We start from the raw sequence: 21,071 nt of genomic DNA, 5'->3' as shown, positions 1-21,071 counted from the left end.
TCAGCCCCCTGAGTTGCTGGGATCACAGGTGCAATCCATCACCACACCTGGTTAACTTTTTTTTTTTTTTTAAGAGATGAGGTCTCTCTATGTTGCCCAGGCTGCACTTCCTTCTTGTCTCCCTTATCCCAGCGTCCGACTGAACTGATGGCTTTGCTTTCCCCAACCAGCCCATGAAGCTGGGCTGAGTACAAAGTGGTGGGTATGAGGGTCAAGATTGTGAGCTCTGAAAACTCCAGAAACCATCCCTTTGGTTAACAGTTGCTAAGGACAAATGCATAACATGTTTTCCAATGATCCCTTGCTGGCAAATTGTCAGGGTCATTCCTGCAACAGATTCAAGGCCAGCCCCAGACTCAGCCAAGAGCAAAGCAAAGCAAACACTCCAGCCTTATCTGGGCAGGGGTGTGTGGAGACGGACTATAAGACTATAACCGAAACTGGTCATCTCAGTTCTCCTCTCACCTCCTTGACTGCAGGATGAAACTGCTTGTGCTGGCTGTGCTGCTCACAGGTAGGCAAGTCTCCCGGGCTCCGCCCGCCTTTCTCTCCCAAGTGAGCTAAGATCTAACTCCTCCGGAATGGGGGCCACAGGCCACAGTAGACAGGGCTGGCCAGCCCCGCAGTCTCAATTCGAGGTTCCCAGTGGGCCTTAAGGGCTCCTCTATTGGGGTTCCCTCAAGGCTGGCACCTTTTCTTTTTTTTTTTTTTTTTTTTTTTTTTGAGACGGAGTCTTGCTCTGTCACCCAGGCTGGAGTGCAGTGGCCGGATCTCAGCTCACTGCAAGCTCCGCCTCCCGGGTTTACGCCATTCTCCTGCCTCAGCCTCCCGAGTAGCTGGGACTACAGGCGCCTGCCACCTCGCCCGGCTAGTTTTTTTGTATTTTTTAGTAGAGACGGGGTTTCACCGTGTTAGCCGGGATGGTCTCTCGATCTCCTGACCTCGTGATCCGCCCGTCTCAGCCTCCCAAAGTGCTGGGATTACAGGCTTGAGCCACCGCGCCCGGCCTGGCTGGCACCTTTTCAACCTGCAAATCTGAACTCAGATTGCCTGAGCTAAGAAAGCTTGCCTTGGCCGGGCGCGGTGGCTCAAGCCTGTAATCCCAGCACTTTGGGAGGCCGAGGCGGGTGGATCACGAGGTCAGGAGATCGAGACTATCCTGGCTAACATGGTGAAACCCCGTCTCTACTAAAAATACAAAAAACTAGCCGGGCGTGGTGGCGGGCGCCTGTAGTCTCAGCTACTTGGGAGGCTGAGGCGGGAGAATGGCGTGAACCCGGGAGGCGGAGCTTGCAGTGAGCCGAGATCACGCCACTGCACTCCAGCCTGGGAGACACAGCGAGACTCCGTCTCAAAAAAAAAAAAAAAAAAAAGAAAAAAAGAAAGCTTGCCTTTATTTTCTTTTTCCAGACAGGGTCTTGCTCTATCGCCCAGGCTGGAGTTCGGTGGCGTGATCATAGCTCACCGCAGCTTCCAACTCGTGGGCTCAAGTGATCCTCCCACCTTAGTCAACTAAGTAGTTAGGCCAACCTCCCATTTATTTTATTTTATTTTATGTTATTATTTTAATTTTTATTTCACTTTATTTTATTCTTCAGACAGGGGCTCACTCTGTCACCCAGGCTGGAGTGCGGTGGCGTGATCTCAGATCACTACAACCTCCGCCTCCTGGTTTCAAATAATTCTCTTGCCTCTGCCTCTCAAGTAGCTGGGACTTGTAGCTCTCAAGTAACTGGCACACACCACCATGCCCGGCTAATTTTTTTTGTATTTTTTTAGTAGAGACAGGTTTTCACCATGTTGGCCAGGTTGGCTGACCTCCCTTTCAGTTTCTCCTCATCCTGCTCTATCTTTCCCCTTTCTAATGGAGTATCCAGTTTCCTTACTTATCACATTTATTATTATTTTTTTTTTTTTTGAGACAGAGTCTTGCTCTGTCACCAAGGCTGGAGTGCAGTGGTGCGATCTTGGCTCACTGCAAGCTCCGCCTCCCGGGTTCATGTCATTCTCCTGCCTCAGCCTCCCCAGTAGCTGGGACTAAAAGCGCCCGCCACCACGCCCGGCTAATTTTTTTGTATTTTTAATAAAGACGGGATTTCACCGTGTTGGCCAGGATGGTCTCTATCTCCTGACCTCGTGATTCCCCTGCCTCGGCCTCCCAAAGTGGTGGGATTACAGGCGTGAGCCACCGCGCCCAGCCTTATCACATTTATTATTGTTTTTCTCTCCCACTAGGTTGTAAGCTCCATGAGGTTAGAGAGTATTATTATTATTATATCTGTTCACTGCTATATCTCTAGCTCCTAGGACACAGCCTGGCACGTAGTAAGTGCTCAATAAATATTCACTGGATAAACAATGCAGATAGTTTAAAACTTTCTGGCCTAGGGAGGCTGAGGCAGGAGAATGGCATGAACCCGGGAGGTGGAGTTTGCAATGAGCCGAGATCGTGCCACTGCACTCCAGCATGGGTGATAGAGCGAGACTCCATCTCAAAACAAACAAACAAACAAAAACTATCAGGCCTAGCTGGGTGGCACATGCCTGTAATCCTAGCACACTTCGGGAGACTGAGGCCGTAGGATCCCTTGAGTCCAGGAGCCCAGAGACCAGCCTGGGCAATATGGCAAAACCCCGTATCCACAAACAACACAAAACATTACTGGGGTGTGGTGGCTCATGCTTGTAGTCCCAGCTACTTGGAAGACTGAGTTACAGCGAGCCATGATTGCACCACTGCACTCTCCCGGGAGCAACAGAGTGAGATCCAAAAAGAAGAAGAAAAAGAATATATATATATATATATATATATATACACACACACACACATACACACACTCACACACATATAAACTTTATATATATAAAGTTTTCATTTAAAAAAAAAAAAACAACCTCTACCCACTTTCACTTCACCAGGTTCCTGGGTCCAACGGTTTTCGGAGGAGGCAGCTGGCAGGGGTCAGGGAGGCAGCATGGGGCCCGAGGGAGCAGGAAGGCAGTGTGTCCCCGGGGTGCTGGCAGACCGATTTGAACTCTGGCTATGTCTTCTTGCAGTGGCTGCCGCCGAGAGCGGCATCAGCTCTCGGGCCGTGTGGCAGTTCCGCAAATTGATCAAGTGTGTAATCCCGGGGAGCGACCCCTACTTGGAATACAACAACTACGGCTGCTACTGTGGCTTGGGGGGCTCAGGCACCCCCGTGGATGAATTGGACAAGTAAGTGATCCGCCTGGAGGAAAACTGGAGTGCCTGCCGGGGGCGGGGCGGGGCATACGCCAAGGATCTCATGAGGCATACAAAGGGGACTTGCATATCTGCTAAGGATAACATATTTTCACCTCTTGTCATATAAAGAAATACGTTCCAAGAGGACCCTGTAGCGAACGCTCCCCGTTAGAGATGGAAACAATGACCGACATGCAAAACAGTGGGAGATGCTGCCCTCCAGTGGCAGAATGTGGCAACAGTAAACATCACAGCAACAATCCACGTGTCATTTTCTAGCAGCGGTTAAGTGTCACACTGCACCTTCTGATTACAGGATTTTACTGTATGCTTGCAACCATGTTAAAAATCGCTTTCAGGCCAAGCGCGGTGGCTCATGCCTGTTATCCCAGCACTTTGGGGGGCCAAGGCGGGTGGATCACTTGAGGTCAGGAGTTCGAGACCAGCCAGGCCAACATGGTGAAACTCTGTCTCTACCAAAAACACAAAAATTAGCTGGACGTGGTGGTGAGCGCCTGTAATCCCAGCAACTTGGGAGACTGAGTCGGAGGTTGCAGTGAGCCAAGATCGTGCCACTGCGGTCCAGCCTGGGTAACAGAGCAAGACTCTGCCTCAAAAAAAAAAAAAAAAAAAAAAAATGCTTCCAATAAATATATGATAAAAGGACTTATATTTTTTCAAGCCATAGGATCATTTCTCCTGGAGCATCTTGGCGAAGTCATCCCCACCTGTTCCTGAGAGTGGGCAGGTGAGGGCTGACCTATTGCTCTGCCCTTACTACTATCTCAGCTGTCCCTCCCACTTTCCAGGTGCTGCCAGACACATGACAACTGCTACGACCAGGCCAAGAAGCTGAGCAGCTGTAAATTTCTGCTGGACAACCCGTACACCCACACCTACTCATACTCGTGCTCTAACTCTGAGATCACCTGCAGCAGTAGGTTTACCCCTTCCTTGACCTATGAATTCTAGTAGGTTCTCAGTAGGCTGGGGGGAAATAATAGTAATAACAGCCATGATTTAGTGATAATTTTCTTGGTTCTGGGCAGTGTCTCCTTTAATCCTCACAACACTATGGGATAGGTACAATTATTATCCTCGCTTAACAGATAAGAAAACTGAGGCTCAGAAGGCTGAGCTATTTGCCCAAGATCACACAGCTTGTAAGTGGTGATGGTTTGTTTTTTGTTGTTGTTATTTAGAGGCAGGGTCTTGCTCTGTCACCCAGGCATGAGCACAGCGGTGCAACCATAGCTCACTGCAGCCTCAACCTCCTGAGCTCAAGGGATCTGCTGACCTCAGCCTCCCAAGTAGCTGGGACTACAAGCGTGCACCACCATGCCTGGCTAATTTTTAAATTTTTTTGTAGAGACGGGGTCTCACTACATTGGCCAGACTGGGCTTGAACTCCTGGCTTCAAGCAATCCTCCCACCTTGGCCTCCCAAAGTGCTGGGATTACAGGCATGAGCTACCATGCCTGGCTACTTATTTCTTTATATTGCATCTTTCCAATAGAATGTAAGATCCACAGAACAGGGATTACTGTCTATTTTCTTCTTTTTTTTTTTTTTTTTTTTGAGACAGAGTCTCACTCCATCACCACAACCTCCACTCAGCTCACCGCAATCTCTGCCTCCCAGGTTCAAGCAATTCTCCTGCCTAAGCCTCCTGAGCAGCTGGAATTACAAGCGTGCACCACCACGCTCTGCTAATTTTTTGTATTTTTAGTAGAGACGGGGTTTTACCATGTTGCCCAGGCTGGTCTCAAACTCCTGACCTCAAGTGATCTGCCTGCCTCGGCCTCCCAAAGTGCTGGAATTATAGGCATGAGCCACCATGCCTGGCCAATTACTGTCTATTTTCTTTATTGCTATATCCCCAGATCTAGAGCAGTGCCTGGCATATAGTAGGTGCTCAATAAATAATTGATGAATGCATAGCCTAGATATGCATTCGTTTTCTTTTTTTAAAACAATCTTGACAGCTTTGCAGAATAGATACAATCTTGCATTCTGCCTTTTCATTTATCACCTTGTCATGACTTTTTCATATTGCCTCAGACCTTTATTGTTTCTATTTCTTCCATTGTTACTATTTTAATCACTGAATAATATGGCTTAATTTGCTTATACATCCTCCTGGTCCACTTTAGAAGGCCAAATTTACAAATCTGTTGAAAGCTATGAACCCTCTCCTCAGGGAAATACACGTATGTATACACACACACACACACACACACACGCATGCACACACACAATTTCTTTTTAATGTTTGCAACTAGGACAAGAAACCTGCAGTAGAGGACGTTTGTTCATATTAATTAAAAATAACTCAGTTGAGCACAGTGACTCACGCCTATAATCCCAGTACTTTGGAAGCCCAAGGTGGGTGGATCACTTGAGGTGAGGAGTTCGAGACCAGCCTGGTCAATATGGTGAAACCCCATCTCTACTAAAAATACAAAAATTAGCCAGGTGTAGTGATGCACACCTGTAGTCCCAGCTACTTGGGAGGCTGAGGCAAGAGAATTGCTTGAACCTGGGAGGCGGAGGTTGCAGTGGCCGAGATCATACCACTGCACTCCAGCCTGGGTGACAGAGTGAGACTCTGTCTCAAAAAAATAAACAAATAAAATAAAGTATTGGAGAGAAACAAAACTAATAAGATTCCTGAAGGTAAGCAGAGATACATAAATTACATGTAATAAAGTTTAAATGCATTTTAAATGTAATCTTATTGTTTATTTTGGTTACAAAAGTAAACAAGCCAAAAATAATGCAACTTCAAACTTTACATAAATATCTATTTTGGAAAGTGGAAGGCATCTATAATCCTGCTACCCAAAGATAACCAGTTACATATTCCTCCAGATTTTTGGGACATACACTAGCTTTTTTTATTTGGGAAAATTTCCATGTGCAGGCATACCTAATTTTTCTAAATGTCTATGTAGTATTCAATTTAAGGATGTTCCGTAATTTTAAAAATACATGCTTTAAAGTAGAGAAACTAGGCTGGGCATGGTGGCTGAAGCCTGTATTCCAGCACCTTGGGAGGCTGAGGCAGGTGGATCACTTGAGGTCTGGAGTTCGAGACCAGCCTGGCCAACATGGTGAAACCCCCTCTGTACTAAAAATACAAAAATTAGCTGGGCATGGTGGCGAGCACCTGTAGTCCCCGCTACTCGGGAGGCTGAGGCAGGAGTATTACCTGAACCCAGGAGACGGAAGTTGCAGTGAGCTGAGATCGCGCCATTGCACTCCAGCCTAGGCAACAAGAGGGAAACTCCATCTTAAAAACAAAACAAAACAAGACCAAAAAACACAAGATGCCCAGATAAAGACTCTCAGCTAAGCAATGGATAATTTTTTGGGGGGTATATGTCCCAAATATTGCATTCATTGTTTATCTTAAAGTCAAATTTAACTGGGCATCCTGATGTATTTGTATTCGCTTAATCTGTTAGCCCTAAACGTGCATCAGTGGAATGGCTGCCGGCTTGTTGCACTTAATTCTTCTTGCCCCTGGATTGTACAAAACAGGGTCCACCTTGGCTCAGTCCTCTCCTCTTGTCCCTCTCCAGGCAAAAACAAAGAGTGTGAGGCCTTCATTTGCAACTGCGACCGCAATGCTGCCATCTGCTTTTCAAAAGCTCCATATAACAAGGAACACAAGAACCTGGACAGCAAGAAGTATTGTCAGAGTTGAATATCACCTCTCAAAAGCACCACCTCTACCTGCCTCAACTCACACTGTGCCCTTCAATAAAGCACCTTGTTGAAAGACCTCATGTTTGGATATTGTTTTATTCTCTCTCTATAAACTAGGTCTCTGCCTAGTCTTTTATTTACTTTTATTTATTTATTTATTTATTTATTTATTTATTTATTTATTTTGAGGCGGATTCTTGCTCTGTCGCCCAAGCTGGAGTGCAGTGACGCGACCTTGGCTCACTGCAACCTCGCCTCCCAGGCTCAAGCGATCCTCCCGCCTCATCCTCCCAGGTAGCTGGGACCACAGGCATGCACCACCATGCCTGGCTAATTTTTGTATTTTTTTGTAGAGACAGAGTTTCACCATGTTGCCCTGGCTGGGCTCAAACTCCTGAGCTTAAACGATCCGCAGGGCTCGGCCTCGCAAAGTGTTGGGATTACACGCGTGAGCCGCTGCGCCTGGCTACTCTGCCTAGTCTTTTGTAAATATCATTTCTTCCAGCCTTGGAAGCTAAATTGAATTAGAAAGACACTTCCAGGAAGCAAGCAAGCACCTTGAAACCTCAGTAATGATTAACAATCACCATCTACGAATTATTTACTCTGTACCAGGACTGTGTGTCCGTAAATCCTCTTGACAGCCCTATGAGGTATTGGCACTATTAGCAAATATTATTTTCCTATACTGAGGCTCAACAGGAGAGGTCACTTTTCCAGAGCTATCATCTAGTAAGCAGCAGAGAAGGAATTTGAACCAAGCAAGTCTAACAACAGAAAACACATGCTGAACCACTGCCCTTCCCTGTCTGAAGTGGTAGGCTTTCGTTTGAGCCAGACCTTGCCCCCATCTCATGATTCTGCCTTCATTTTCAACTATATTAAACCATTTTTCTTCAACGACTTTCTTTTCTAAATAAAATACTTCACCACACTCTACAAGCTAATTTTGACACTATAGTCATGAAATATAATAAACATTAACAAGCCAGGCATGGTGGCACGCACCTATGGTCCTAGCTACTCAAGAGGCTGAGGCAGGAGGATCTCTTGATCCCGGGAGTTTGAGACTGCAGTGAGCTATGATCACATCACTGCACTCCAGCCTGGGTGAAAGAGTGAGACCCTGTTTCAAGCTACTAGGGAGGCTGAGGTGGAAGGATCCCCTGAGCCCAGGAGTTGGAGGCTGCAGTGAGCTGTCATCATGCCACTCACTCCAGGCTGGGTGACAAAGAGACACGCTATCTCAAACACACACACACACACACAAAACCCAAACAAAAACAAAACAAAACAAAAAACCAATAACAGCTTGCATTTCTTGAGCACTTATTGCATACTTCCTTGTTCTGAGTTTTCCACATCTCATCTCATTAAATGTTCAAACCAGTTCTGTGATATTGATATGAATATCAATTGATATTGATATGTTGATATTTCATGGATGAGGAACTACAAATTCAGAGAAGTTAAGTCATTTGTCCAAGATCACACAAATGGCAAGATCAGGATTTGGCCAGGTCTGTCTGATGGCAGTGCCCCAGCTCTTAACCACTAAGTCACTCAGTTCAATTCCTCTGTTAGTATTTATGACTATATTGACATTGAAATTCACCAGAGCTAGGCCAGGGGCAGTGGCTTACGCCTGTAATCCCAGCACTTTGAGAAGCCTAGGCGGGCAGATCACTTGAGGCCAGGAGTTTGAGACCAGCCTGGCCAACATGGCGAAACCTCATCTCTACTAAAAAATACAAAATTTAGCTGGGCATGGTGGTGTGCACCTGTAATCCCACCTACTCGGGAGACTGAGACAGAAGAATCGCTTGACCCCTGGAGGCAAAGGTAGAAGTGAGCCAAGATCATGTCACTGCATTCCAGCCTGGGTGACAGAGTGAGACTCTGTCTCAAAAAAAAAAAAAAAAAAAAAAAAAAGCAAAGTTGAGAAAAGACCATAGGAACTATCAAAAGGCACCATTAAGCAGTTTCAGACCACTGGAAACTGACAGAACAGCCACCACTTCTGGGTGTGTGGTAGGCAGTAAAAGACCTTCCATTTGAAGAAAGGAGTGTGTATGGACTTACCTTTTGGCATAATTACTCCCTCGTTTTATTTATTTATTTATTTATTTAATTTTTTGAGATGGATTCTCACTCTGTCACCAGGCTGGAGTGCAGTGGCACAATCTCGGCTCACTGTAACCTCTGCCTCCCGGGTTCAAGCGATTCCCCTGCCTCAGCCTCCTCAGTAGCTGGGACTACAGGTGAGCACCACGACACCCAGCTAATTTTTTGTATTTTAATAGAGATGGGGTTTCATCATGTTGGCCAGGATGGTCTCGATCTCCTGACCTCGTGATCTGCCCACCTTGGCCTCCCAAAGTGCTGGGATTACAGACATGAGCCACCGTGCCCGGCCCCTCATTTTAGTCATCCATCCAATGATTATTTACTGAACACTTACTCTGGGCCAGGAACCATACAAAATGCTGAGGATACAATGTATTTGGGGCTGACTACAAGACAATGATTTAGTGTTAGTATCTGTCTACAATTCAGTCTGCTCTGAGACTTTTTTTCCTACTCTTCAAACTGGCATCCTTATATATATTACACTGTATGCTCCAGATGGTGTCATGTCTTTTGCACAATAACCTTGTCATCCTTGAAGTTCTATAGTTGTAGGTACTGTTATATCCACATCTGATGGATAAGGAAACTGGCTTAAAGATGCAAGGGATTGCCAAAAGTCATTCCTGGGTGGCACAGCTGACCTTGGAACCCAAATCCAGATAATTCAGAGAAGTGCTATCAGATTGTGAACTTGTTGAAGGCAGAGTGAGGTGTCTTAGCCACTTTTGTTTCTCTACCTGCCTATAGGAGACACTCAATAAATGATTGCTGAATGCTAAATGAAGCGTTGGTCATCAGTGCTCAGGGTCTTTTTAATTCTTTGGCAGGCAAGAATGGAACTATTCTCAAATTCAAATTCAACAAGCATAAACTGAAGAACCCTTCTTTGCATACTGTGCTATGAAGAATTTCAAGGGATGCAAAATCAAGTTAGACCTGGCCTTAGTCTTCAACGAACTGTGAAGGCCATAAAAAAGTATTTCTTCAGTGAAAAGAAATTGCAAGTCCCTGTTGGATGGAAGAAAAGTTGGCTTTTAGGAAAATGGTGCTTACTTTTTTTTTTTTTTTTTTTTTAAGATGACACAACAAACAAGAGAGAGAGCAGTCACAGGGCTACTAAAGGCCCTAAAGATATCCTCTGATGTAAAAATCTATCTCTTGGGCCGGGTGTGGTAGCTCAGGCCTGTAAATTCCAGCACTTTGAGAAGCCGAGGCTTGCTTGAGTCCAGCCTGGACAACACAGTGAAATCCCGTCTCTACAAAAAATCAACAAGGTGTTGCATGGCTGTAGTCCCAGCTACAGGCGAGATGGGAGTATCACCTGAGCCCAGAAGGTTGAGGCTGCAGTGAGACTGCACTCTGGCCTGGGTGACAGAAAGAGACCCTATCTCAAAAAAAAAGAAAAAAGAAAACAAACATAAAACCAACAACAGGCCGGGCGCGGTGGCTCAAGCCTGTAATCCCAGCACTTTGGGAGGCCGAGGCGGGCGGATCACAAGGTCAGGAGATCGAGACCACAGTGAAACCCCGTCTCTACTAAAAATACAAAAAATTAGCCGGGCGCGGTGGCGGGCGCCTGTAGTCCCAGCTACTCAGGAGCCTGAGGCAGGAGAATGGCGGGAACCCGGGAGGCGGAGCTTGCAGTGAGCCGAGATCGCACCACTGCACTCCAGCCTGGGCAACAGCGTGAGACTCAGTCTCAAAAAAAAAAAAAAAAAAAAAAAAAAAAAAACCAACAACAAAATAACCCACCTCTTTTTCATCATCAAGGCTCGGGAAAGAGAATAAATTCCCTTAATAATCTTTAAATGAACATTTGTATGAAAGTAGGATATGCAAAACTAATTTAATGGCTAGGATGATTTGAATGAAGAAATAAGGAAATAAGCTGGATAGAGTAATTTGATGGAGAGATTACAAATTCCAGCAACCACATTGTCTTCGCAATGTCTACCGTATCACATATGTTCGTTAAATAATTGTTCAGCGAAGTTAGTGTGACGTACTGTTTCGAAGCCAAGGAGAAAAAGCCACGTGGCCGTATTTACCTTTTCATGGCACGTGATGCTGTGTGACCAACCCGATCAACCTCTAGTCCACCGCCCCCCATCCTCCGCCAAAGGATGTGATTGTGATTGGATATCTTATGAGCACGTCGCTCTCGATCTCTCTTTTCTATTGGTCAATAGCGGCCCAGCCCCCCCCCCCGTCTATTTATGCCCCTCCCCGGCCCAGGCCCCGCCCCTCTGGCTCGCCCAGGAAACCTGAGTTGGCGCAGGCGCAGTGGCTGGTAATGGTCACCCCCACCCCCAGTGGCGTCCGCGTGAGGTGGCAGAGGGTCCTGTCTGTAGCTTCCTGGGGTCCTGGCGGCGCTCTTCTGCTGAGCCAGAATCCAGCAGGAAGGACAGAATGGGCGCTAGAGTGTGAAAAGAGGGCGAACTCACGTGGATGTGACTCTCCGGGTCGCTCTTCCCTGTCCCCCAGCTCCCCCTGCCGGTTTCCTGTGGGCATCGCCTTCATTGCTTTTATCCCGGGGACGGATTAGCGGGTAGGGAAAGTGGGGTGCGGGGAACAAAGGGGAGCTGAGAGAACAGATGGCCAAGCGGAGAGGCGAGGGGATGTTGGGCGAGCCACAGGCCTCTGAGGCGCCCCAAATCTACACTTAAATTTCCACCCCCACATTGAAGGGGGAAAAAAAACCGAAGAGATTTGCTGGTCTAACCTCCATGCTTTTGTATGTTGTTTCCTACCTTTTCCTACCTGGTGAAGGCATGTTTACCTTTCACAACCCAGCCTGGGTCACTTCTGGAAGTTTCTTGAGCTTTGTCCTTCTTCCCCAGGTACAGCTGCTGTTACCCCACCGGGTTTCTACAGCAGAAAGTCCGAGAGCGAACTCAGAACTGGACTGGCCTTCATTCCTGGCCTAGTCACCCTCTTGGTGACCTTGGGCAGGTTACCCGAAATAATAGTGCCCATATTGTAGGGTTGGGGGAATTAAGTGTGCAAATATGTTGTGTAAATGCTTTCTAAGTGCTTGTTGTATAGTAAATGTTCAATAAATATTATTTTCCTAAGGGGAAGGAGAGGAAAGGATAATGCACTTAAATTTTTCTTTAGAAAGTCTTTATTACATTAAGCAAGCCTTGGTTTGTCATCTTTTTCTATTTTTTTTTTTTTTTTACTTTTTATTACTATTATTTTTATTTTATTTTATTTTATTTTTTGAGATGGAATTTTGCTCTTGTTGCCCAGGCTGGAGTGCAATGGTGTGATCTCAGCTCACTGCAACCTCCACCTCCCAGGTTCAAACGATTCTCCTGCCTCAGCCTCCCAAGTAGCTGGGATTACAGGCGCCGGCCACCATGCCCAGCTGATTTTGTGTTTTTAGTAGAGAGGGGGTTTCACCATGTTGGTCAGTCTGGCTGGTTTCGAACTCCTGACCTTGGGTGATCTACCCACCTCGGCCTCCCAAAGTGCTGGGATTACAGACTCATGTGAGCCACCGCGCTGGGCCTATTATTAGTAGTAGTAGTAGTTTTTTTTTTTTTTTTTTTTTTTGAGATGGAATCTCACTCTGTCGCCCAGGCTAGAGTGCAGTGGCGCTATCTCGGCTCACTGCAAGCTCCGCCTCCCAGGTTCACGCCATCCTCCTGCCTCAGCCTCCGGAGTAGCTGGGACTGCAGGCACCCACCACCATGCCCGGCTAATTTTTTGTATTTTTCAGTAGAGACGGGGTTTCACTGTGTTAGCCAGAATGGGCTCGAACTCCTGACCACATGATCCACCCGCCTCGGCCTCCCAAAGTGCTGGGATTACAGGTGTGAGTCACCGCACCGGCCTTTTTTTTTTTGAGACGGAGTTTTGCTCTGTCACCCAGGCCGGAGTGCAGTGGCATGATCTTGGCTCACTGCAGCCTCTGCCTCCTCGACTCAAGCAGTTCTTCAGCCTCAGCCTCCTAAGTAGTGGGATTACAGGCACTGGCCACCACGCCTGGCTAATTTTTGTATTTTTAGTAGAGACGGTTTTCACCATGTTGGCCAGGCTAGTCTGGAACTCCTGACCTCAGGTAATCGGCCCACCTCGGCCTCCCACTGAGCCCTGTTTGCAATTTTTTTTTTTTTTTTTTTTTGAGACGGAGTCTCGCTCTGTCACCCAGGCTGGAGTGCAGTGGCCGGATCTCAGCTCACTGCCAGCTCCGCCTTCCGGGTTCACGCCATTCTCCTGCCTCAGTCTCCCGAGTAGCTGGGACTACAGGCGCCTGCCACCTCGCCCGGCTAAGTTTTTTTGTATTTTTAGTAGAGACGGGGTTTCACTGTGTTAGCCAGGATGGTCTCGATCTCCTGACCTCGTGATCCGCCCGTCTACACCTGGCTAATTTTAGTATTTTTAGTAGAGACGGGGATTCGCCATGTTGAACTTCCGGCCTGAAGTGATCTGCCTACCTTGGCCTTTTGAAGGGCTGGGATTACATTGTGAACCACTGCGCCCAGCTTCTTTAACTAGACTTCACAATCATCTTCCCCAGAGCTTCATTTCCTTTTTGTGTACCTGTTTGTCGCTTTTTTTTTTTTTTTTTGAGACCACAGTCTCGCTCTGTCGCCCAGGCTGGAGTGCAGTGGCGCAATCTCGGCTCACTGCAACCTCCACCTCCCAGGTTCACGCCATTCTCCTGCCTCAGCCTCCCGAGTAGCTGGGTCTACAGGCGCCCGCCACCATGCCAGGCTGAGGCACAAGAATTGCTTGAACCCGGGAGGTGAAAGTTGCAGCGAGCCGAGATCATGCCGCTGCACTCCAGCCTGGGCTACAGAGTGAGATTCTGTCTCAAAAAAAGCACTCAATGTGGGCCAAAGGCAGATATGATGATTTCCTTTTCCATCATCCTGTCCATCTCCTAATGATAGTGACTGCATTTCCTTATTATGTGCCAGGTACTGTGCTACGAGCTTCACATGCATCATTGCCCTGCTTAATCTTAAAACCAACCCAGTGAGGTAGCCACTATTATCTTCATCTACAAAGAGCCTGAAGTTAGACAAAAATAACTTGCCCAAGTCTTCTAACTAGTAAGTAGAAAAACTGGGATTGAGGCTGGGTAAGGTGACTCACACCTGTAATCCCAGCACTTTGGGAGACCAATGTGGGAGGATCGCTTGAGTCCAGGAGTTTGAGACCAGCCTGGACAACATAGTGAGATCCTGTCTTTACAAAAAATTCAAAAATTTATCCAGGCATGGTGGTACGCACCTGTAGTCCCAGCTACATGGGAGGATTCCTTGTGCCAAGGAGGTTGAGACTGCAGTGAGCCCTGTTCCTGCCACTGCACTCCAGCCTGGGTGACAGCAAGACCCTGTCTCAAAAAAAAAAGTTGGGGGACGTTGAAATCCAAGTCAGTCTATAACCTAAGAGTTGTTTTGTTTTGTTTTTGAGACAGTCTCTGTCACCCAGGCTGGAGGGCAGTGGCACGATCTTGGCTCACTGCAGCCTCTCCCTCCCAGGTTCAAGCGATTATTGTTCTTGTGAGACCCCTCAGTACAATCTCTGACAGTTGGTCATGCTGCCTAGGAGTGTTGGATTTCCTATTGGTCCTTCCTCTGATCCACTCAGAAAAACTTTAGTTCACTTTTGCAAAAGTAGTAGCTGGGATTACAGGTGTGCACCATCACACCTGGCTAATTTTTGTATTTTTAATAAAGACAGAGTTTGGGCCGGGCGCGGTGGCTCAAGCCTGTAATCCCAGCACTTTGGGAGGCCGAGACGGGCGGATCACAAGGTCAGGAGATCGAGACCATCCTGGCTAACACAGTGAAACCCCGTCTCTACTAAAAATACAAAAAAACTTAGCCGGGCGAGGTGGCAGGCGCCTGTAGTCCCAGCTACTCGGGAGGCTGAGGCAGGAGAATGGCGTGAACCCGGGAGGCGGAGCTTGCAGTGAGCTGAGATCCGGCCACTGCACTCCAGCCTGGGTGACAGAGCGAGACTCCGTCTCAAAAAAAAAAAAAAAAAAAAAAAAAAAGACAGAGTTTGGCATGTTGGCCAGGCTGGTGTCAAACTCCTGGCCTCAAGTGATCCACTCACCTTGGCATCCCAAAGTGCTGAGATTACAGGCATGAGTCACCTCACCTGACTACCTAAGAGTTTTAATTTCATGCTATATTCCTTTTCTAATAAATTGAGAAAAAGACAAAAAAAGAAAAACCTAGGCTGGGCACGATGGCTCACACCTGTAATCCCAGCACTTTGGGAGGCCGAGGTGGGCAGATTGCTCGAGGTCAGGAGTTCAAGACCAATCTGGCCAACATAGCGAAGCCCTGTCTCTACTAAAAATACAAAAAATAGCTAGGTGTGGTGGCAGGTGCCTGTAATCCCAGCTACTTGGGAGGCTGAGGCAGGAGAATCACTTGAACCTGGGGCGGGGGTGAGGGTGGGGGCGGGGGTGCAGAGGTTGCAGTGAGTGAGATCGTGCCATTGCAGTCCAGCCTGGGTGACAGCGCTAGACTCTGTCTCCAAAAAAACAAAACAAAACAAAACAAAAAACCTCCTTTCTTCGATTAGTCTAATTTCTTTCTTCATGAAGTAGAAATTACCTGTATTGTGACATAAACGTTAAGTAAAAAATCTATATCTCAAAGCAGTGTATTGAATCTCAGCAAGGATAATATATTTTGAATTAATTATTATATCTGGGCAGTCGGGTGCAGTGGCTCATGCCTGTAATCCTAGCACTTAGGGAGGCTGAGGTGGGTGGATCACGAGGTCAGGAGATCAAGACCATCCTGGCTAACTAGGTGAAACCCCATCTCTACTAAAAAAAATACAAAAAAATTAGCCAGGCGTGGTGGCAGGCGCCTGTAGTCCCAGCTACTCGGAGGCTGAGGCAGGAGAATGGCGTGAACCTGGGAGGCAAAGCTTGCAGTGAGCCGAGATCACGCCACTGAACTCCAGCCTGGGCAACACAGCGAGACTCCATCTCAAAAAAAAAAATTATTATATCTGGGCAACTTCTGTTGGGTGAGTTGGATGATGGTCAGGGTGACCAACTCATCCTGGCTTTAACACTGAAAATCCTGCATCCTGTGAAACCCCTCACTACGGGGCAATCTGTGATAGTTGGTCACGCTACCTAGGAGTGTTGGATTTCCTATTGGTCCTCCTCTGATCCACTCAGAAAAACTTTAGTTCACTTTTGCAAAAGTTCACCTTTATGTATGCCCAGGCATCTCTTGCGGGGTAAACTTTCATTAAGTGAGTTAATGTATTGTTAAATGCTTTGCACAGTGTTTGGTTTACGGTATGTGCTCAATAAATGCTTGGAGTTTTTTGGTTTGTTTTTGTTTTTTTGAGCGGACTTTCGCTCCTGTCGCCCAGGCTGGAGTGCAGTGGTGCAATCTCGGCTCACTGCATCCTCTGCCTCCTGGGTTCGAGCAATTATCCTGCCTCAGCCTCCCAAGTAGCTGGGATTACATGCACCTGCCAGCACACCCAGCTAATTTTTTGTATTTTTGGTGGAGATAGGGTTTTGCCATGTTGGCCAGGCTGGTCTCGAACTCCTGACCCCAGGAGATCCACCCACCTCAGGCTCCCAAAGTGCTGGGATTACAGGCATGAGCCACTGCACCCGGTCAATAAATGCTTGTATTTAAGGGAGAGGTAAGAGAAGGATATCCATTTATGAGAGCACTAAGAGGAAGAATATGAGTTAGTGGGGAGGAAGTTTCCAGTCTTATGTGCCTATTTGCCTGTGTGAATCCCACTTACTAAAACCATGACAGCAGAGCACAACTGCCAAGGCAACTGAGTGGAGACACAACGCAAAGTTATGCTTAAGGCTGGTGTTGTGCAGCTGGGACCGCAGAACCAGGCCAGTGGCAAACTGATAGCACCCACTACTAGTGTGTCACTCTAATGAAGGGTACATGCAAGTGGGTTAGGAGCTGCCACAATGGTAGAAAGCAAAAGACTTAAAGCAAGCAGACAGACGTGAGGAGTGTCAGCTTCAGGAAATACCACCTTCCTCTTGGGGTGCATTTTTTGGTGGAAAGAATTCCATCTCAGGAGGAAATCTGAACAAAGCAAACATTCCAAAGACTCTCCAGACTTGATTTCATCATTCATGCCAGTTCTGAGGTGCGAAAAGAGCCTGCCTTCCCTCTCTGGCTGCCTAATCTGCTCTCCATTGGCCATTATATTTTTTTTGTTTGTTTAAGTGCAGAAATCTTGGGCAAGGCCACTACATTGTAACCATTCCTGGTCTCCTTGGCCAAGTGTACTACTGGTTTTTACTTCAACTTTAGGCTGGCCACCTTTCCCACAATCTGATCATAATCTGCAGACAAATTAGATTGCTAAAAAAAGAAAAAAAACTATGCCAGACGTGGTGGCTCATGCCTGTAATCCCAACACTTTGGGAGGCCGAGGCAGGCAGATCGCTTGAGGTTAGGAGATTGAGACCAACCTGGCCAACATAGTGAAACCCCATCTCTACTAAAAACACAAAAATTAGTTGGACATTGTGGCGCACGCCTATAATCCCAGCTACTTGGGAGGCTGAGGCAGGAGAATCACTTGAACCCTGGAGTTGGGGGTTTCAGTGCATTGCACTCCAGCCTGGGTGACAGAGCAAGACTCCATCTCAAAAAAAAAAAAAAAAAGGAAAAGAAAAAGAAAAAAACTGGAAGAAAAGTCTACTTCACGGCCGGGCGCGGTGGCTCAAGCCTGTAATCCCAGCACTTTGGGAGGCCGAGACGGGCGGATCATGAGGTCAGGAGATCGAGACCATCCTGGCTAAGACGGTGAAACCCCGTCTCTACTAAAAAATACAAAAAACTAGCCGGGCGAGGTGGCGGGCACCTGTAGTCCCAGCTACTCGGGAGGCTGAGGCAGGAGAATGGCATGAACCCGGGAGGCGGAGCTTGCAGTGAGCTGAGATCCGGCCACTGCACTCCAGCCCGGGTGACAGAGCGAGACTCCGTCTCAAAAAAAAAAAAAAAAAGTCTACTTCAATTCTAGTCCTGGCTCTGACATTATATAGTGTGACCTTAGGTAAATCTGGATTTTAGTTTATTAAGAAATAAAATGGGCCAGGCGCGGTGGTTCACGCCTGTAATCCCAGCACTTTGGGAGGCCGAGGTGGGCAGATCACGAGGTTAGGAGATCGAGACCATCCTGGCTAACATGGTGAAACGCTGTCTCTACTAAAAATACAAAAAATTTGCCGGGCATAGTGGCCAGCGCCTGTAGTCCCAGCTACTCGGGAGGCTGAGGCAGGAGAAGGGTATGAACCTGGGAGGCAGAGCTTGCAGTGAGCCGAGATCGCGCCACTGCACTCCAGCCTGGGTGACAGAGCGAGACTCCGTCTTAAAATTAAAAAAACAAAACAAAACAAAAAAAACTTTTATTTTTATTTTATTTATTTATTTATTTATTTTGAGACAGGATCTATGTCACCCAGGCTGGAGTGCAGTGGCACAATCATGGCTCACTGCAGCCTGGACCACCTGGGCTCAAGTGATCCTCCCACATCACTTCCCAAGTAGTTAGGACCACAGGTTTGTGCCACTATGGCCAGATAATTCAGACAATTGTTTTGTATTTCTTTTTTTTTTTTTTTGAGACAGAGTTTTACTCTGTCACCCAGGCTGGAGTGCAATGGCGCCATCTCAGGTACTGCAACCTCCGCCTCCTGGGATCAAACGATTCTCCTGCCTCAGCCTCCCGAACAGCTGGGATTACAGGCTCCCACTACCATGCCTAGCTAATTTTTTTTTTATTTTTAGTAGAGACAGGGTTTCACCATCCTGGCCTGGCTGGTCTCGAACCCCTGGCCTGTCAAATAAGGAAACAAAGGCATAAGGCCAGCGCAGTGGCTCACGCCTGTAATCCCAGCACTTTAGGAAGCCAAGGCAGGTGGATCACCTGAGGTCAGGAGTTTGAGACCAGCCTGGCCAACATGCTGAAGCCCCCATCTCTACTAAAAATACAAAAAAATTAGCTGGACGTGGTGGCGGATGCCTGTAATCCCAGCTGCTCAGGAGGCTGAAGCAAGAGAATCACTTCAACCCAGGAGGTGGAGGTTGCAGTGAACTGAGATCATGTCACTGCACTCCAGCCTGGACAACAGAGCAAGACACTGTCTCAAAAGAAAGAAAGAAAAAAAAAAAAAACGCCAGGCACGGTGGCTCACGCCTTTAATCCCAGCACTTTGGGAGGCCAAGGTGGGCAGATCACTTGAGGTCAGGAGTTTGAGATCAGACTGACCAACATGGAGAAACCCCGTCTCCACTAAAAATACAAAATTTGCCAGGTGTGGTGGCACATGCCTGTAATGCCAGCTACTTGAGAGGCTGAGGCAGAAGAATTGCTTGAGCCCAGGAGGTGGAGGATATAGTGAGCCAAGATCGTGCCATTGCACTCCAGCCTGGACAACAAGAGTGAAACTCCATCTCAAAAAAAAAAAAAAAAAGGCCATCCACTGACTGGGCACGGTTGCTCACGCCTATAATCCCAGCACTTTGGGAGGCCAGCGCAGGTGGATCACTTGAGGTCAGGAGTTTGAGACCAGCCTGGCCAACATGGTGAAACCCTGTCTCTACTAAAAATACAAAAATTAGCCAGACGTGGTGGCGCATGCCTGTAATCCCAGCTATTTGGGAGGCTGAGGCAGGAGAATCGCTTGAACCCCGGAGGCAGAGGTTACAGTAAGCCAATATCGTGTTGTTGCACTCCAGCCTGGGCAACAAGAGTGAAACTCAGTCTCAAAAAAAAAGAAAAAAAAAATGTATGAAGTGTTCAGAATAGGCAGAAACAGAGTGGTTAGTTGTTGCCAGGGGCCTACAGGTGATAATTGCAGTGGTGGGAAACAGGAAATGACTGCTAATGGGCCCAAAATGTCTTCTTGGGATGATAAAAATGTTCTAGAATTAGATAGTAGTGATCAAAGCACACCTTTGTGAGCGCACCAAAAAACAAGTCAATTGTACATTTTTAAAGAGTATACTTTATGTTGTATAAATTATTATTTCAAAATTATTATTTTTAAAAGGGAAAAAGCCATGGCAGATTCTGGAACATTTAGTGTCTTAAAGAGCTACATGTCTAGGGCCAGGCGCAGTGGCTCACGCCTGTAATCCCAGCACTTTGGGAGGCCGAAGGCGGGCGGATCACGAGGTCAGGAGATCGAGACCATCCTGGCTAACATGGTGAAACCCCGTCTCTACTAAAAATGCAAAAAATTAGCCGGGCGTGGCGGCGGGTGCCTGTAGTCCCAGCTACTCGGGAGGCTGAGGCAGGAGAATGGCGGGAATCCGGGAGGTGGAGCTTGCAGTGAGCCGAGATTGTGCCACTGCCCTCCAGCCTGGGCCACAGCGCGAGACTCCGTCTCAAAAAAAAAAATAAAATTAGCTTTGGGGCCGGGCTCAGTAGCTCATGCCTGTTATCCCAGTACTTTGGGAGGCTGAGGCAGGTGGATCACTTGAGGTCAGGAGTTTGAAGCCAGCCTGGCCACCATGGTGAAACCCCATCTCTACTGAAAATACAAAAATTAGCTGGGTATGGTGGTGGGCGCCTGTAGTCCCAGCTACTCGGGAGGCTGAGACAGGAGAATTGCTTGAACCCAGGAGGCAGAGGTTGCAGTGAGCCAAGATCATGCCACTGCACTCTAGTCTGGGCTACAGAATGAGACTCCATCTCAAAAAACAAACAAACAAACAAACAAAAAAAAACGCCTGGGCATGGTGGTTCATGCCTGTAATCCCAGCACTTTGGGAAGCCAAGGCAGGCAGATCACTTGAGGTCAGGAGTTTGAGACCAGCTTGGCCAATATGGTAAAACCACATCTCTACCAAAACTATAAAAAATTAGCCAGGTGTGGTGTGGTACATGCCTGTAATCTCAGTTACTTGGGAGGCTGAGGCAGGAGAATCACTTGAACCCGGGAGGCGGAGGTTGCAATGAGCTGAGATCGCAACACTACACTCCAGCCTGGGCAACAGAGCAAGACTCTGTCTCA

At 47.4% G+C, this 21,071-nt stretch overlaps 1 protein-coding gene across 1 annotated transcript; it reads left to right on the top strand.

Annotated features, from left to right (window-relative positions):
* The first annotated feature begins 451 nt into the window (after nt 1–451).
* PLA2G1B (phospholipase A2 group IB) lies at nt 452–7,013 on the top strand. The gene is made up of 4 exons (XM_005572395.4): nt 452–514; nt 3,058–3,217; nt 4,036–4,163; nt 6,811–7,013. Exons 1-4 carry the CDS (start codon nt 481–483, stop codon nt 6,933–6,935), a joined length of 447 nt encoding a protein of 148 aa, XP_005572452.1. The 5' UTR covers nt 452–480; the 3' UTR covers nt 6,936–7,013.
* Nucleotides 7,014–21,071: the final 14,058 nt, after the last annotated feature.

This window comes from Macaca fascicularis, chromosome 11, assembly GCF_037993035.2.
Source record: "Macaca fascicularis isolate 582-1 chromosome 11, T2T-MFA8v1.1".
NCBI lineage: Eukaryota > Metazoa > Chordata > Mammalia > Primates > Cercopithecidae > Macaca > Macaca fascicularis.
Note: the sequence above shows the minus strand (reverse complement) of the source record. Positions and strands in the feature narration are given on the sequence as shown.